Source organism: Scomber scombrus, chromosome 11 (assembly GCF_963691925.1).
Source record: "Scomber scombrus chromosome 11, fScoSco1.1, whole genome shotgun sequence".
NCBI classification, from domain to species: Eukaryota; Metazoa; Chordata; class Actinopteri; order Scombriformes; family Scombridae; genus Scomber; species Scomber scombrus.
In genome coordinates, this window is record NC_084980.1 from 10,338,577 (window position 1) to 10,357,880 (window position 19,304).

Consider the following 19,304-nt stretch of genomic DNA (forward strand, 5'->3'; position numbering starts at 1 on the left):
AATGCAGTCCGAAATTTGTTGAGGGGCCAAAAAAAGCCTTGATGCAACTCCGGGGCTGTTGACACTAGTTCGTTGTGGACTTCCATTCTGACATTACACTGTGTCTGATCCAAGATAGTAACATCCTCTCTGGCTTCTTTTAATGGTCCACTTAAATCTTTCAAAGATAATGAGCCATTGGCATCTTCAGTGCAGGGAAACCATCAGTCCTTTCATCTCTGATAGGCTTCATGACTTCATAACCAATGGCATCCCCCCCCCCTCTCTTCTGCAAGAGGGAATGATTATACTTCTGTCTGTGCAACCATCTGAACCTCCTATTTTGGCGGTATGACCACTAGTGGTGCCCCCCTCCGTGGTCTCCACATTAGCACTTGGGCGTCGTTGGCATTCGGCCTCCCTAGCGCGTTGGGAGGGATGGGCTCCTGGTAGTTGAGGATGTGTGGTTGTTCCTGGTAGGGACGACCCACCAATGAGGCCCGTGATCCCAGAGGCATATCTGGGTCCACAGCAATGTCCACCCGCATCCGCCATCGCACCGTCTGCAACACGATACGTTCCTGAAGGAAGAGAGAGGTGAGAAGTTATTAAAGTTGATACATATGTGTGTGAATGATGCAGTCTTTAAGGTGCATGAAGAGTTAATTGTGCATTATATCATTCACTATTAAAAGATGCTTAGTTTATGTGCATCTTAATGAACAGAATATTAATTTGGCTTTAAGTGAAATATATTTCTTTTATATGAAGGAGGGAAGGACTATAACCCTTCGACAAAGACGATGCATAAATGCAGCATGCATATTGATACACATATTAAGCTTTTGATGGGCCATTGCAGGGGTTGTATTTAGGGGAGTTCAAGATAAAGATGTGATACTTTGAAACTTTACCCCAGAAAGGAAAGTGCATGAAGAGCAGATTAAATCATGTAATGTAAGTTTATAAAGATCTAAAGCAGATGTTTTTCACTCAAACTGAACCGAACATATCAGCATGAATGTATGTTTGGGGTGTAAAAGATAGAAAAAAATAACCTTTTCATTTCATGCATGAGGGAACAAACAGCCTCATCTAAATGAGACACAGCGCTGCTTTTGCTCTGTATTTTTGTCCTACCTTGGTGATGGAGTTCATGGCCACTAGCCAGGTGATGAAGCTCTGGTCCCTGGTGATGTGGGTCAGCATGGGTGTGTTGCTGTTGCTGATGGGCACAGCCCACGTCACACTGGGGTAAAAGTTGTCGTTCATGCTGACTGTCAGGCGGGACGGCTTGGACGTGGGGCCGGTCAGGGTGACCGTCTCAGTGGTGTTGCCGTACCAGGGGTAGCTGACGCCATCTGAGTCACTGATGGCCTTGACCCGACCCTCTCGCAGCTCTGGTAACTCCCAGCTGGACCTGCGGCAGTGGACGGAGGAGGACAGAAAGAGAGAGGGGAGGTGAGAGGCTTTTTTTTGGTAGTGGTAGGTGCAGAATCGTGGTCTAGATGTTCTGAGGGAGAAATAGAAAGAGGTGTGCACATCCAATCACTCAGTCAGGGGCAAAAAGTTAAAGCCTGGCGATATCTTCTGCACACTTACATGCCTATATCAGCATAGGTGTTGTAGAACTCCATCTGGGTGCAGGCTTGGATCCAGCCCACCACCCAAGTTTCGTTTCGGGGCACTGGTGGCATCACTACTCCTGCTGAGGCCCTAAAGTAAGGCGTCTTGTAACGGAGCACAATCGGTGAGTTCTCTTCAATGATGGTTGGACACTGGTCGATAGAGGCTGACACCTCATACACCACAATGTTCTCCCGTCTGATGCGGGGCTTGCATGCGATGCTCTGAATACAGCCCATAGTGCAGGCGACAAGCAAAATGAGCAAAACCAGAGAAGAAGGGAGCAAATGATACCTGGCCAGTATGCACATCAGTCCCCTCCGGGTTCCACCCTTGCCTGAAGAGCAGATCAATCTTTTAATTGCCCATCATCGCTGCTTGTTTGGGAGGAAAAAGGATGACAGTATGATGGGAAGTAACACAGTCACCATTCATCAAACATAAAAGCATCCACCAGCATATTTTCGGGATGATATGGAGGTGAGAGCGCAGTGGGGGACTGGAGGCGAAGTATCACAGATCTCTGCAGCCTCCTCCCCCCGGTCTGCCTGCTGACTGCCGCACTGCCCTTGGCGCTCGTCCCCAGAAACTGCAATCCGGCCTCCCCTGGGCTGTTGCTGCTTCTCCGCCGTGCGTCCGGAGGCTCCTCTGTTCCCTGTCGAGTCCACACGCCCGGCTGCACGTCGGTGCCCCTTGATCCTGCTGCTCTGCTCCGGGCTCTGCGCTGTCATGTCAAGTGGCAACAGGGCAGCCAGGTGCGTCAGAGGAGGGGGGCTGGATGCCTTTTGTTCGCTTGGCTTTGCTGTGTTAGCCCTACATTCGCGTGGCGCCCTCAAAAGAGAAAATCAGGCTCTTCATCACTTTGACCTACATGAGAAGAAGATTCATCTAACGAGCGAGAAAAAGTGTCTTGTGAAGGAGAGACAACGGGGCTGTAGCGGGCTATTTTAATGTGTGCTTCCATTCTCGGGGATGCATGAATGGTGCATCATGAATGGAGGCAACGGAGCGGTATAAACAGTGCAGAAAACAGTGACTATACCCCGCCGTCTCTCCCTGGTTAACCGACTCATCGTCCTGCCTCGTCGAACCGGGGAGCATCACGGACCGGAGAGCATCCTCTTCCAGCCGCGGTTCGCCTCGCTCGGGCTCGGAGGTGCTGATGCTGGTGATGGAGAGGCAGGGGAGGGGCGTCACCCGACCTCTGCACTGTAAAAAAAAAAAAGAAAGAAATAACAAGTGCATGTAGGCGTGGCTACGGGGCTACGTCACGACCACGCAGAGCTCCCATTGGTCGCTGAAGTCAATAGCGGATGTGGTGTCGTTGAGCTCCCAGACTTCCTACCACCGCTGACACTGACACGCATCCACTGGACTTGCCCGGCTAGTTTCCTTCTGTCCCCCAACCTCGCCTGTTCAAGTCTGTAGCAGGCGCAGCTGGTTTATGATCGGCAGTGTGTTTGGCACCGTGTCTCAGAGGGTGTGGAGCTTGTTTTACCGGGTATCGGAGATAATGAAGCCGCAGGTTGTGTTCGTGCTCGGCGGGCCGGGAGCCGGCAAAGGCACCCAGTGCACCAGGATCGTGGAGGTAGGCTGCGAGAAAGAACAATAGAAAACGGCCGTCTTTGAGAGCTTGTATTATCATATAAACACTATGTGGTGGAGTTCAGGATGCTTGTTCATTTTACTAACCCGCTGTATTATGAGATAATATCTACATTTCGCTGACTTCCGGTTGTCCTCTAAAAATGAGCCTAGCCAACGGGCTAGTTAGTTAGCCACACAGGGCTACTGCATATACGAACCTGTGTTGGCATGTAGAGGCTACAAATCAAAAATTAAGTGCTTTTCATCACAATAATCAGATATCTTAGTGTCTGAAAATGTTCACCTATTCTTAAGCTTTGCCTGAATGAACAGGCTAACGTAATAGAGAGAGTCACACATAGTCCAGCCAGCAGATGATACCCTATTGACATCTGCTCAGTGAAGTAACCTTATGATTTGACTGTCTATGCTGTTGGTTATGTAATGGTCAGTGAAATTCTGGACAAGAACAACAAACACAAACAGATGGTGACTAAGACATTTATTGCCTGAGGAACTTCTGCCCTGATCACCCCATACAAGGGTTACTGGATGAAGGGTCCAACATACTTACACTGATACTATTCACCTTATCTTAGACTGTAAATTGAAGTAATTGTAATTACACATCACATTACTGACATGTCATAATGGCTCTGTGATTGTTTGCATTGACTCACCTGTTGTGATTTTGTGGGAACCTTTCCTTAATGCATAATTCATTTGTTCACTGGCTTATGCACCGCCGTGGAAAAGCAGCATATATTTAACCGAGAGAGTTTCCGTGAGCGAGACTTTATGACTACTTCTGTTCATGGGTGTTGGCTGCTGTACTTCAAGTGTGGTGGTTATGCTTGAATGGCAGCTATGTATAGACACTCCTTTCATTCAGTACACAAGGACGGACTTCTTCCTGGTTTGTGAGTGACAAGGATTTAGCCAGTCTACAAAGTTTTAGAAGAAAACTACAAACTTTCTTTAAATAACTGTCACTTTCTCCTCAGCAGTAATTGACTCTTGATGACTGGTCTCGAGATGTTGTGGTAAATGTCCTTTGATTTGTCTCTCAGAACTACAGCTACACCCATTTGTCAGCGGGGGACTTGCTGAGGGCAGAGCGAGCTAGAGAGGGGTCAGAGTTTGGACAGCTCATTGCCACCTACATAAAGGAAGGCAAAATTGTCCCTGTGGAGATCACCATCAACTTACTGAAAAAGGTATTTACCAACTATGGGCTGTGAAGTTTGTAGTTGCCCAGCGAGATTCGTCTGCCTAGCCAGATTCCTGATTTGTCTGCCAGGAGTCAGAATGTTTACTCAGGACCTGTGTGCAAGTCAGGTTTCATTTTCAGGACCTGAGAAGATCATTGTGTGCTGAAATTAGACTTCAGACTTGACACATTTTCACAAAAACTATTGTAATATCAGGCAGAGTCTCTCTTATTTAATGCAACCGAGTCAATTTATAGTATATTTAACACAATCAACCCATTTTTTAAATAATTTATAAGGTACACAAACCATTTGCTTCTCCTGGTGTCACAAATGTGAGAATTATGTGTTTTTTCTTTTACATGAACATTTTTTGGATTGTAGGACTTTTGTTCAGATGACTCTGCTAACATGTGATTGGCTTTTGTCATTATTTTTGGCATGATGGTCTTTTTATAATGATTATAAAATAAATGAATCCTTTTTAATGCTCTAGTTTTTGTTTATAACAAAACAGTTGACATAATCAGTCACAGTCCAAAACCTTGTGCTATATGGATCAGTACAAATGTCTATATAACCTCCATATGCTTTGAAATAGTTTTCAGTTAGTTTGTTTGTCAGCATGATGAGACAGACTGATTTCACACAGACACATAGGAGGCATTTTGAATAATGTTTATGTGTCACTGCTCCTTCAATTATTCCGTCTCTAAATCTGAAATCAGGTCACTGTTTATTTGAATAAACAACTTTTGTTGTAAAATCCCATCAAAAGACTTTTTTTTTTTTTAATGTTGTTTTTGTCCCTGCTCCTAAAGGCAATGGAAGAGACCATGCAGCAAGATGAAAAGAAGTTCCGTTTCCTCATAGACGGTTTCCCCCGTAACGAGAACAACCTTGAGGGCTGGAACACTGTCATGGATGAGAAAGCAGATGTCAAATTTGTGCTTTTCTTTGACTGCGGCAATGAGGTACGTCATGGAAACCCCTCAAGCCTTTTTTTAGATGTGTGTGGAGTACTGAGCTGATTTCCTGGGAGCTGTTTTACACTGAGGACATGATCTCTGTCTTGTCCACAGGTTTGCATCAACAGATGTCTAGAAAGAGGAAAGAGCAGTGGACGCACAGATGACAACAGAGAAAGCTTGGAGAAAAGGTACAGTCCAAAACACTCGACTTTGAACGATATTGATTTTAGAACATTCTTTGCTTTTTAACAACTAATCTCTTCAAAAATGTTCGGCTGCTTTTGAATGTACGTTTCTTTTGGTAACAAAGTCCAACAAGCCTTTCTGATCAGTATAGATTTCTGTGACCCATTTAACTGACTGTTGGAAACCTTCATGTGTGCTTTTGACCTAATTCATGAGTTCTTTGAGTCCCCTGTGTCATCTGACCCCAATAACCAGGCATCTCTTTCCTTGATGCAGAATCCAAACCTACCTGCAGTCTACACGACCAATCATTGAACTGTATGAGAAACTCGGCAAGGTGCGCACTGTAGACGCCTCTCGTTCTGTGGATGAGGTGAGTAAATGGACACAGACAGCCATGAAAGCTACCCACAGATCTCTGAAGGGACATTTTGGGTGGAGGTGAAAAAAGCAAGTGACAACTAACTAACACAACTGAGTTTGATAGGTTGAAAAACATGTCAGTCAAGGCAAAAAAAGATTTTAAACAAAGCCCTCTTAAAGCCATTAAATCTTGTAAAGAATTTCAAAATACACTGAGTCATGGTGTGAAGGATTTTAGTGAAAAGAGTCCAGATAATAAGAAAACCAAAAAGAGGATCATTTTTATCAGATTGAAACATTTACCAGATTTTGTCCAGTCTTACATTAGTAGTCAAACTATAATGAAGTAGTTTGTTTTGTTTTGCAACATACTCCACCAGCTCCATTAAAGAAAATTAGAAGAGGAAACTGTTCACTGAGTCACTGTCATGTGACTAAATGGGGAAATCTTTCAGATGGGCGGAGGGGAGAACAACCTCAGCTGGAGTTAGAGGTGCAGTTCTGCTGATAGCCACTAGATTCTGTCTTTAAGAGAATAACCCAAACTTTATAGAAGTGAACTGGAAAGCTGGAGTTTGTTGCTCCAAAACAAACATTTGTGACCAAAGAAACAAGGATGACATCAAAGACGCTACATCCAAATTGTGATTTTTGAGGTTTTGCCCATCATTCATATCCATAGCTGCCAGCATTGATATGAATGATGGGATGGGATACTAATGTCAAAGCTAATCCAGGGCCAATGTGCTACTTTGCAAGTGTGAGAATTGACTTTCCAGTGAATTAGAGACTTTTTTTTGTCTAGAATTTTCAGTATGGGACACAAATCATTAATCCAAGCATTTGTTTTCAAGCATATACAAGCATGTGTACTTCAAATTATATCCTTCAACTGGAAATTTGATTAAAACCTGTGTGATTATCTCATTACTGGCGTTATTGTCCTGCTAGAATGTGTCTTATATCTCAGCAAAGAAGTTGATGAGTAAAATATTATTACCAATGAGTGATACTGTGAGATATAAATATGCCCAGAAAGACCCAGTTTTCTTTGAGTCATGACAAGCTAAAGTACACTCGAATGTTTTTTTCTCTTCCAGGTGTTTGCTGATGTGAAAGCCATCCTAGACAAAGAGGGTTGAGTTCCTCCGACTGCCAACAACATTCATTTTACCTTTTAGTTTTCTTTTTATCAACTGCAATTACACTATAATAAGTTTATATGTCCATCCATGAGACTTTTTACTTTTGGTTACTGTTTGTTTTTTTTGTTGTTGTTGTTTTCCATCTCTTTTGTAAATGCTGTTTGTTCTTTGAATGCGTTTGTGTGTGTGTACACAATATGTATTGGTGTGAATGAGAAGTAGAGATGCCTAGCAGCTACTTGTGATCAACTAGTGTGTGTTCTGAAGAGCTCACAGCTCCGTCATACACCGTCATTCATCATAGCTTGAGGCCTTTTCATAGGAATAAAATGTATTGTTAGCTTTAGAGAGACACTTCTTTTTGGTCAATCAAAAGACACCTATAGTACTGGAAGTCTCTGCAAAAAATAGTATATATCACTAATGTCTTCAGAGTATCATGTCATTGGAAGCAGGCGTACTGTAACACTTAAGACCAAATAGTTGTTTGACCAGATGATGACAGACTGGGATCCATTTCAGACTTCAACTAAACAGCCAATAGCCTGTCTGGTATCCCAATAAAATGCATAAAACAACTGCCTCAGATTTAATGGACGGTGACCAGACTACTCAGTCCAAGTTGCTTTTTGTGCCACGTAGAGTCATCAGGTTTGCACTGTTATCTGTGATCAACGGCTCACTCTTCAATGATTGTTGTAATCTGTACCTGAACACCTTCATGTGCTTCATCACAGCTATGATACCAGGGACTAGTCATAGAGAAAATAGAGGGATAAAAATGAACATTTTGTTAAATCTGTACTGTATCTGCTTGAAGGAGGGGGGATAAAACTGACTGAAAACGTACTGACTTTTGTTTTGCTCAATGTTCTGAATTACCTGCTTATGCATTTATGCCTAAATTTAGTTATTTGCCTCTGTGTTTTATTTTTTGTAAGTATAATACAATAGTACATTACTTAACAAGGTTTGGATATGTTTACTGCTCAAGAAATTTCACAAAATCACACATTCACATGGTGGCTTTTATCCTGATCAGCCAGAAGAGGGCGCTTGGCATCATCAAGTTAAACTGGTTTACTGACATTTCATTCATTCACATTGAGCTGGTTTTATGTTGGATGATAAATAAATGCTAATATGAATGTATTTTAATTAATAAATCAAATAATACATATATAAGTAAAAGCTGGAATTAATACCAAAACATGCAATTAAAGGAAGGAACAAATGTTTAATTACCAGCTATTTGAGATCAACTAGTTCATGTTCAGAACTAATATAGGAAATGTACAAATGCATTTAATCGATTTCTGCATTTCTATAAACTGTATCTGTGTCAGCATCTAAATATGTATTAAAATATGTGTTTTTTATATGATTTATAAATTTATTTATTTATGATGGTTGGCATCTAACACACACATACAGGCAGTTCGGTTGGCTAATCAAACCATCTGCGCTCTCCCAAATGTTCACTCAGCCACGTTTGTGTTATCCACAAAGAAGAAAGAATCCATAAAACTGAACCTTAGTTGAACTATACAGGGAGGTTTATTCAAACGATCTATTCTTTAATTCTTCAATTAAATCATTGCTCAAACTACTCTCAACTCTCCTGCTATTGTAATAAAGAATAAATCCATTATGTGGTTCATATTGACCTGCAGTGTTTAAATACACTCACAGAAAATGAATCGGTTCAAATCAGTAAAACGTTCCTATGGCTTGTTAGAGGATGTAGAAAGAATACATTTGAGTGTTATTTATATATACAGGTATATATTATATAAATAATTTAATAAACATTTCTCACACATTTTTTAAAGTGAGTAAAAGAGAAGGTAACAAGTACTTCCAAATAAATGAGTCCAACTGAGTTATAAAAATTTAAAAAATGAACACCACTCTTGCAATGTATGCTACATAATATACATTTTATTTTCATGTCATATATATACATATGTATATATATAAACTGCAGTTACAAAGACATTTGCTGACATACTACTAATATTCCTGAGCAGTTTTTAGCTTGAGGCCTGGTGTATCTGCATTTTTAAGAGCTACACACAACAATGATCAGCTTTCAAAACGACACCATCTGACATGCATACACATGACAATAGAGCAATGTACCAACTGTGAAATGCATCACAAAAGCAGTTCATAAGTACAGGGGCTTTCATATTGACAAACTTATAATGAATTAATAGTTAGTCTGGGAGGAGAGCCAATAGAAAAATGTGAATGTAAGGCACTATGAGTATACTGGTTCGTACATAATACACAAGGTTAGATAAAATACGATCCAAATTGAATGATCCCACTGGGAAAACTGGATCATTGCAGCACCAAATGTGATAGAATACAGCAAAGAAAAGTCTGAATATAAATAAGAATACAGCAAGTGCTAGGCACAGGGTTTAACAAACTGTTTCAACATGTTGAGAACATTTTAAGAAATACTTGAATGAAAAGTATGAAAATATATGAATTACAGCATTACAAGTATGTGCAAAATACCAACAGGAGCCTCAAAATTGAGAAACAACAAAAAGAAAAAGAAAATATGTACATAACAATGTTTAAATGAATGACAATCTGTACATATACGGACAATACGTACCACAAAATCTATGACATGACAAAATGGCAAAGCCCTTGTATGACTAACAACCAGTGAAGCTCACTGCACATAAGAAAAACAAATGTAATGTGAATATAGTCGTACTCTGCCAGCAGATGGCAATCTGAAAATATATATTATCTTATTTACAAAAACAGCTTGACTATTTCAAAGGACTACATGTTACCACATAAGCGGGCAAATTCATACCAATATCTGAAACAAAAATGTAACAGTGATTCTCAATCATAGAGAAAGAGGACTGTCCTTCAATGCTGACATTCTGCTGAGGGATGAAATAGAGAAATACCTGTTCAGATTCACATTCAAAATGTACATTCTGTTGTAAGACATTCATTATGACAAGCTTAAACTTCTACAATCTTTGAAATACCAAAGAGCTTACATCAAGTAATGTGCACCATTTACAAATGCATATAGGGCAAATATATATAATATTTATGTTTCTGTTCGTATTTAGAAAAAATAAAAACATCTTTCGACAGCATGGCGGCAGACGCAAAAAGAAAATGACACGTGACAGGACTGCGGCAGGTTCAGCAGGAGTTCACCAGGCCTGCCATGAGGTTGCTGGGAGTCCTGCGATACTGAGCCTTGGTGTTGGTGACGGCGCCGTGCTTCTGTCGGAGATGGAGTCTTAGCTGACTCTTGTGTCTGAAGTGGAGGTCACATTTTTCACACTGAAGAAAAAGAAGAAAATGTGTCATTTAGAATAACTTAGTTGACAGTTTCACCAACCCACTGACTCACAGCTCTCTAGGATTACCACTCCTGACTCATAACTATTGATAGGCACGTAAGTCATGAGAAGAGAGGATTACTCTCTTTTTAATCACCAGTGGATAAGACAGGGGCACTGAGTAGGAAGCTTACATGATAAGGCTTCTCTCCGGTATGAATGCGCATGTGGCTCTTGAGCGTCTGAAGGTGGCGGAAGTGCGTTCCACAGATCTCACAAGGGTACGGCTTTTCTCCTGTGTGAATCAACACATGGGCGCGAAGATGGGCCACCTAGAGGAAAAATAACATTAAATACCTACACATGGAGGCTGCTTGACTTTTCCATAGCTTATTTTTTTTCTTCTTGTCTATAAACGGTCTGGCTCCCACCTGGACAAATCTGGAGCCGCATGTCTCACACTTGTATGGCTTCTCTCCAGAGTGGATGCGGGTATGGGTCTTGAGGTTGGCTGGTCGGTTGAACTGAGCACCGCAGATGTTGCAGCGGTACGGCTTTGCACCTGCAAGTTTAGATCAGTAAGTTGTGAAATTAATAAATCAGTCACGTCCACGAAGTCAGTGTAATGATACGTCAAAAAGCTAACCAGGTGTTGTTAATCTTACCTGTGTGAACGGTCTTGTGGCTGGCCAAGTTTCCCTTGTAGCGGAAGGCGGCCTGGCAGCAGTCACACTTGTATGGCTTGTCACTGTGGACCTGGACCATGTGGTCTTTCAGGGAATCTTCCTCTGTGAATTTGGAGTCACAACTGCTGCAGAAGAAGGAGTTGTCTGTAGCAAATAAAAGGCAATAAGGTCAGTACACCTCTGTGGTTTTGTTTAGAATTATCCTCCAAAATCATTTGTGGTACTTCAAATATCTTTTGGAGAACTCACCACAGCTGGAGGAGGAATACTCTGAGTGTAGTTTGTTGGTGTCGTCTCGGCTGTATGAGTCTGGTGAAAGGTGACCGGCGTCCAGACACTGAGGGCTGTCACAGCCACAGGAGGAGCATCTGCGATGGCTGCACAAAGGAAGAAGACCACAGAGTTAATAGATAGTTGACCTCTTAAACCAATTTGCAGTAAGTTCTACTTTACTGTTCTGACAGTGAGATGTGGTTTTACCTGCTGCTGCTGCAGGTGCTGCTGCAAATGTCAACAGTCATGGGCATTTCTTCTCTTTGTTCGTTGGCTCCATCGTCACTCTGGAGTTCATTGTGTCCCCCCTCTCCACCACTCCTACAGGGGCTCAGTGTGGGGGATCCGGTTTCAGCGCCGCATCTATGAAGCTCCTTTTCATCCTCATGAGGAGTTTGGTTCATAACAATGAACTTGTACTTCTTCCAGTTGCGGGCCTTAGTATCTTTGGGGCAGTCTGAGGGTTGTTTGAGGCTTAGGGCTGCGTTTCTGCTGCTGCTGGACTCTGTGGGCGAGTTGGGCTGGCAGTCAGATCTGAGGGGGCTTTGAGGGCTACATATTACACCTTTGCTAAAACCTGGAGACAGTCTAAGGCAGCTGGTTTGTGGGTGCTGAATGCTGTCTTCCTCCATGGGGTCAGCAGGCCCCTGAGGGCTACCATGGGCTCCTGCTGCTCGGATAATAGCGGTGGGGAAACTGGGGTGGGATGGCACAGGGTGGGAGATGATAGACTCATTGTGAGCCATGTTGGTGTTGGGTACCTGCGAGCATCGTTTCTGGGACAGAGCCCCTCCTTTGGGAAGGGCGCTGATCTTATGAGAACCTTCCAGCTTCCCTGCAGGCATATGGAGGTCACCATACACATGGTAGGAGCCAGAGGTGTTGATTCCCCTGAAAATATTGGGGATGTAGCCTCTGTACTCATGCAGAGACGATGAGGTTGATGTGTGGTTGTTTCTTAAGTCTGGCTCTTTTACATCGACAAGCCTTGAAGCGGGGTTTTCCTCAGTCAGATGTACTGAGCTGATCTGTACCTCCTCATTCTGCATATTCAGGGACTGATGCCTGGAGAAACATATAATTCAGTGTTATAAAACTCCAACTCCATGTTTACTGACACTTGTCAAACTTTCTGTTATCCTTACCTGGACTTGATGAACCTGTGACAGGTGTCAGCCACATGTTCCATCTGGAGGTAGACGGCTGCATTCATGGTACCGACCACCAGACTGTCTTTCAAGTTCAGACAAGATGTGTACATAAAGTCCAGCAAGATGGAGAAACTCTTGGGATCCACTTTGGGGTCTAAGCTGATGGCACTAAGGTTTGCGTTCTCAGGATTCATGAACACAGAATAAAAGAAACCACTGTAAGAAAAAAAGAGATAAAGGTGAATTCAACTGTTACATGCTAAAAAATGTTGTTTGTCACATCTTGTCTCGTGGCGCTTACCTGCAGGCCACCAAGATGGCCTTGTGAGCATGAAACTGCTGCCCTTCCACCTGAATGGTAACGTCAGTCAGGATGTTCCTGCTGCGGAGGCGGTTGAAGTTGAGCAGGACGTCGCCGGCATGGCGCGTGAATTGTATGCAGCCATCTGCAGTCATGGCCATGCTGTCAAAATCTGAGCAGGGGCAAAATCAATACATTTTTTATTTATTACTGATGATCAAAAAGCTTAATGAGGGCACACACACACACAAAGAAGAGGTACACATACTGTATGTAGACTGAATAGAAACACATGAGGTGCCAACTGTTGGGCCAAACTGAGAATAACTCTGAAGTTATATCTCTTTACTAATAATGATAAGAAGAAGAAGAAGAAGAAGAAGAAGAAGAAGAAGAAGAAGAAGAAGAAGAAGAAGAAGAAGAAGTAGAAGAAGAAGAAGAAGAAGAATGTTATATGCACAATAAAAATGTAGGATAACATCTTCTGCACAGAAATCATCTTATATTGTAATATTCAAACAAAATCCCAATTTAAGCCTTTATTAGAATCAGAAAAGATAGCCAAATAATACACAATGCTTTCTCAATACCGCTCTTATTATATTATAAGATGATAAATACTTGTATTATGTCTCTAACTGCCCTCTAACACAAGCCACCTGCTCTCAGAGCTTATAATCAAAACAAGCTTTGAAGCCAACCCTTGTAATTGACTGTGTTTGAACAGCAGGCGGCGCCATTGCAGCGAGAAAAAGCAAAAGAGACGTATACTAAAAACCATGTCAGCCATGCTTCACCTCATATTTCACCGTAGGCTACCGACGGTGATATTACATGTAATCCATACATTTTGACCCAGATTATTATTGAAAAGTTATATATTTCTGAATAAGTCAACGCCTAAAGTTTACAACTTAGTAGAACGAGGCTCATTTTGAGACAACAACAAATCACAGTACATATAATACATTTACAAACTAAACACAAACACAATCTGAACTTTTGAAGTAGTTATGGTCAGCTATATTTCTCTCGTCTCTCCGTTTTTTGTCGGAGCACTTTTACAGCCTCTCTCAGGCCAGACTCCCGCTGGCAGCCTGCAGCCTGTCGGTTGTAAACGTGTTTGACGTTGAGCACATTCCGTCCTGGCTGCTCAGGCTCAGATTAGGTTGCCAGTACACAGAGAGGTTTCCTGTCCCCCGATATAAGTAGAACTCATCTCATTTAACTCAATTAACATTTACACCCCCACCTCCTGCTGCTAAACTCATCCCGAGTTATTTCTAAACCTCAAATATTGGACTGAACTGAGGCAGCAGGATTTTGTAGGATGATTTCGAGGAGTGGTCCTCTCCCTCTTTTTTTTTTTTTTTTGTTGTTGTTGTTTTTCTTCTTCTTGCTACGTAACTTTCGTCTAAAAACCACCGAGCAGGCCGACACAAGCAAGTCCGTTCAAGTTCACAAATAGTGATAGCTGTCATGTCTGGGGGGGAAAGTCTCCTATTTTATGTTGGTTTTTTTTAAAGTGTTCACTCGACTAAAAGCTATCCTGACAATAGTCTGCCATGTGCTGGAGACATTAAGTGAAATGAAAAGATTGTTTGGCGACAAAAAGAAAAAAAAATGCGCAGAGAAAATAGAACGCGACTGAACCAGACAGACCGGTCCTGTTGCGCCACTTTTGATGGCAGGTAAACAACTATATATGGTGCATCAAACATGACAAGCAAAATAAAAAAATAGCTACAATAATAATAGTAATAATAATAATCCTGATTAAAAAACTGCTGCCTGAGTTCAAGGTTGACGTCGCTAAACAGCGGGTTGCTCCGACTTTAAAAGCAGCTAATACTTGGAGCACAAGTGATACAATTAAATCCGCACACACAGCCTACAGTCGCACTTCCGTCTGAAACAGACACACAGTGCAGTTGTCAAAGCCCAACTTTCATGATTTACATCTGTTAGTTCACGTCTAGCTGAAGGAATCACTAAACACTCCAAATACTGAAAAGAAATACAGCTCTGGAGCAGCCGAGGCGGCCACATGAGCCTCTCTACTCCTTCACTAACGCTTCTGACCCAATGCTGAGAAATAGGAAAGGAAAAAAAGTCACCTTGTAAAAGTTTCCTCGAAACTCTGTGCATCACCACTTCTGAGAATCCAGTTCTAAGAAACACTGCAGCTCAATTCTCGGAATTTCTACAGAGGACTGTACCACTTCTCCCGGGGCGGGGCGGCTGCTCACCATCGTCTGCCTCGTATTAATACATTACCATAAATACGGTAAAGTTTAACACATGAGTGCTTAACAAACGCTCGGGATTAAAATATCTTTGTAGGTTTAGTATGAAATGTTTGAGAGATTTTAGTTGTTAATTCGTAATTTTCCGGGGCTGACTTGTGCTCCTTGCGTAGTGGTTTGGTCCAAGTGCACGGTCAGCTGACTGAGTTATAAATACCGTGGGGAATATGAGAGCATGTTGTCGCTGTAAACCTGCCCGAAGTGCAACAAAGTGTCGAGAAAAGTCAGTCATCCTCTCTTCTGATAATTAAAAATATACTGAATTACATGACTTTACCGCCACATGCAAGCTTTTTATTTCACACGGTTTTTTTCTCCTATTGCTCCCTAAGGCTGCATTAGCATGTCAAAGTTACAATGATGATTTAAACGTTTGCTTTGGCCGGAAGCCTTGTGTGTAATCTGTTTAAAAGGAAAAGGGTAAAACAACACATTTCTGTCAATACCTTATAGTGTAAGTAAGCTTTATATCAGTGTCTGGTGGTGGGCCTTCAGGGAAATTCTGCATACTGATTGCCTCATACAAAGCTGACCTGAGAGCATCTGTGGCCTTTTTTTGGATACAGATACAACTATTAAGTTCTATTTTTAATGTCAGATATAGACTATAGATAGCTGTGCGTGCGTGTGTGTGTTTGCATGTGTGTAAAGTCCTCAAGTTGCAGTCTCTGTGTTCCCACCACTTCCTGTCTCACATCACAGCTGTATATTAATCTGGGTAGATGCAACAAAGTACAAAAAGTCCTGTGTACTTACCAATGAATGAGTCAACAATTCATATTCAAATTAATTAACATCATGATAATTCAGAAGGGACCACTATATACTTTGGTAAGTTAATGAACCAGAGTGTACTGACTATAGATATAATAAGTAATTGTGGTGATATATATATATTTATATTATATAAATATATATATCACCACAATTACTTGATCAGGATTATGTGTGAGTCGGCTGCTAAATGGCACAAAAACAGTTACAAATCACTACTCCTTTATTACATAATTGTTATTATTTTGTTTCTCCTCACACAAAGAGGTACACTGTTTTCCTTTATTAATTCTTTTATAACTTGTCAGGTAGTAGTTTTGTGTACATGAATGTGAGAGATGATAATAGTGTACTAAGTATTACATTTTCAGCCACATTCATCTATTAAAGAAAACATTTATTTATTACCTCTCCAAATAAAATCATCTTTTTGTCAGAATATGGCTCATTACTTTAAGCAAGCACATTTAACATGAGCATGTTTCGCTTTTTCCACTTACCTGCTCATTTAAATCTCAAAATCTGTTGTTGTTTTTTTTTTTTATGTGTGGAATTGCCTTCTTATAGCATCGCCTTTCACCCTCACCAGTGAGATTCATGCAGTGGGGCTTGGCTGAACAAACATTTGGGCAGGTTGGACCATTCATTGGAAGGAAACTGCACTACAGTAATTGAGAACTAGAGCGAGTAATTGTGACCTTACTGAGGACCATGACCGTCACAGAAATAAAACATTTAGGCTTTTTATATTTGCTTGCACTTGGTTCACATGACCTCATCCCCATTATCAATCGTGGTCTTGTTCATTGATATTTTATGCTTTGATAAGCCCTCACACACCTTTGTTTTAAAATGTTCAAAATCAGTGACTTTGAATACATCTTAATGAAAATTTGAATCTTGCAACAGACATCATCAAGGTAAAGAGACTAGCAACACATTACAATATAAAGGTCATATTATGATTAATTTTTTTCCACATTAAACACTGAAAACTGTCTTAAGTTGTTAACAAAAATCTTGTACAAATATTATTTTACTGCTAAAATGATCACCCCTCATTCCACCCACACATAGAAAAATAAATAAGCATGTAAAGGGGGGGAAAAACTGCAAATTTTTTAAATAATTAACTCTGAAGACTGAATCTTTTCCCATTAAATAAATGTGAAGTGCAGCCTAACAGGTCCAAATTACAGCTGTTCAGGTGGCCATGGCAACAAAGAGGTGTATTTCTAGTTAATGTTTTCACTCTAGATGTTTTTCCCCTGCGGTTATCTTTAGTGGCCTAAGTTACTGTGGGTTGTTCATCTTCACATCCTTTGAAAGAAGCGATGTTTCCTGGTCTGAATGAGAAGAGACAGAATGTTCAGTCAGAGAGCTTTGACAGAAATTGAACGTCTGATTTCCTGGTTTAGTTGTTTATTTACAGGCAAGAGGATGCATAGATTTGATCAGTCAGCCTTTTCCTTGCATATATCGTGCAGCATCTTTAACTTCACATCAGGGGTTTCGCTGCAGTGCACGAGCAGATAAGCTAGAGCAGATGAGAAACACTCAAACTGCTGTATGTGGTAGATATCGGTACATTTAAGAATCTAGTCAACATTAATTGCACAGACATGGTGCTTCTGTTTGGTTTTGCAGAATAAATGTCAGCCAGCCTTTTTTTTTTCTTGCAAGGAAACCAGACTTTGCTTTACCACAAGATAAAAAAAAGTATGTTTTGCTACGTGAAAGGGTTCATGTTAAAGCAACTGAAAGGGTACTTCAGTTGATATGTAACTGTGCTTCCATAATGTTGTGGAGTTAAAAAAGAAAGAGGTCAAAGTCAAAGTATCAGAGGTTGAGATATCCTGACTTTTAGTCATTGGAGTGGATCAAATATTCAAAAATACAATCCTGCATTTCCCATAATCATGACTACGTCACCATGGCATCGTCAGGGTTATTTTCTAAAATGTATAAAGCTCCCACTAGAGCTACAGACGACACTGTACAACTGTTTTCACTGACTGCGTTAATACCATAGATTGTATAAAATAATGGACATGTCACCCATTGCTTTGTGAACTCAGGTTTTGAATCCTCAAGTTTAGCATTTTAACTGTTGCTATCTTGGATTTTTGGAGCCAGAAGTGATGAGAAGTAACAATATTTGGATGAGAGGGTGGAACATCTGACCCCTTAGAGGGTCTTTTAGTAGAACCAAACACTGACCAAGACTTTTTAGTCAAAATATTACAATTAACTGTGATGAACTGATACACACTGAAAAGGCTCTCAAAGGCTTCTCTATAATATGACTTCTTTTTGGAGCCAGCAGAGTCGCCCCCTGATGGCGATTAGAGAGAATGCAGGTTTAAGTCACTTGCACTGGCTTCACTTTATGGACCCAGAATGACCCACTTGGTTAAAACTAATCATAATGACCATCATGTGTAAAAGTTTGTGTAGATTCCCTTAAAAATGTATGAGTTGCAGGATGATCAACAACAAAGCAGTGTATTTGTTTGTGATCACGTGTACCTTTTCTATTTTGTCCCTATACATCCAACAGATGTGTTTTTTTTCTGTGTGGCTGCTCTGAAGAATGCATGTCATGAAAAAAACACTGCAAGGGATTTCGCTAGCCAACCCTGGAACAAATATGCTGCTGCTCCTCTCCTGCTTAGCCAGTTAAAGAGCCTGTGCTGTGTGTTAACAAGCACTCCCAACCCCCTCTCGTGAACTCAACTGACCCAGGGCCAAGACGCAGGCGGATATCAACGTGCCTGTCCCAAAACATGACCCAGGCACATGGTTGCCTGACAGGGATCAAAGGTCACGTCGGTAAAATATGGCTCTAAAACTAGTTCAGTCCTCACAGACATGCAGCCTGAGGGGGGAAAGAGGCACGTATTCATTTCTGTTGAGCCAGGCGCATGCACTTGAATTTGGGGGAGCAGCAATCTTGCAAGATCTACCTATCTGTGCTTGCATGCATTTTCAGACAGCTGTTTTACAGCCTGTACCATAGAAAGGTAACAAACAGCTTGCTAGGATCAAAATGTACAACACTTAAAATACCAGACTCATTTATTTATAGCACAAAGTTCAGTGTCATTTTTCAGCAGCTGTTGATGAGGTATACACTGCTAACAGTACATGTAAGACTGAAGACTACGTTGGCTACATATTGAACTTTGAACTGCTGTCATGCTAGCTGCACAGGACTTTATGAAAGTATACATTTAAACTGCAGGTGGTATGCAGTCTTTGCGTAATAATTGTTGAACTTGAGAGGACCCTGTTGAGTCAAGAGTACTGCAGTGTCAAACAGCCAATAATGTGTTGCCTTACACAGATAAGGAGGGTCAGCTCTATATCTTTATGTTTAACCCAAGTGTGACTGCTGGTTGTGTGGGTGTCTG

At 41.3% G+C, this 19,304-nt stretch overlaps 3 protein-coding genes across 3 annotated transcripts; 1 reads left to right on the forward strand and 2 right to left on the reverse strand.

Moving 5' to 3' along the window:
- Positions 1–317: 317 nt before the first annotated feature.
- fam78ba (family with sequence similarity 78 member Ba) lies at positions 318–1,916 on the reverse strand. Its single transcript, XM_062429339.1, has 3 exons — positions 1,582–1,916; positions 1,120–1,399; positions 318–560 (listed from the first exon to the last, which is right to left on the reverse strand). The coding sequence occupies exons 1-3, from the start codon at positions 1,914–1,916 to the stop codon at positions 318–320; spliced, it is 858 nt and encodes a 285-aa protein (XP_062285323.1).
- A 1,043-nt stretch (positions 1,917–2,959) lies between these two features.
- Positions 2,960–8,408, forward strand: cmpk (cytidylate kinase). The gene is made up of 6 exons (XM_062428885.1): positions 2,960–3,193; positions 4,263–4,409; positions 5,225–5,377; positions 5,486–5,562; positions 5,837–5,933; positions 7,024–8,408. The coding sequence occupies exons 1-6, from the start codon at positions 3,050–3,052 to the stop codon at positions 7,063–7,065; spliced, it is 660 nt and encodes a 219-aa protein (XP_062284869.1). The 5' UTR covers positions 2,960–3,049; the 3' UTR covers positions 7,066–8,408.
- Positions 8,409–9,012: 604 nt separating this feature from the next.
- Positions 9,013–14,976, reverse strand: bcl6ab (BCL6A transcription repressor b). Its single transcript, XM_062429412.1, has 9 exons — positions 14,929–14,976; positions 12,812–12,983; positions 12,505–12,726; positions 11,567–12,424; positions 11,336–11,463; positions 11,066–11,230; positions 10,832–10,962; positions 10,595–10,732; positions 9,013–10,401 (listed from the first exon to the last, which is right to left on the reverse strand). The coding sequence occupies exons 1-9, from the start codon at positions 14,957–14,959 to the stop codon at positions 10,258–10,260; spliced, it is 1,989 nt and encodes a 662-aa protein (XP_062285396.1). The 5' UTR covers positions 14,960–14,976; the 3' UTR covers positions 9,013–10,257.
- Positions 14,977–19,304: the final 4,328 nt, after the last annotated feature.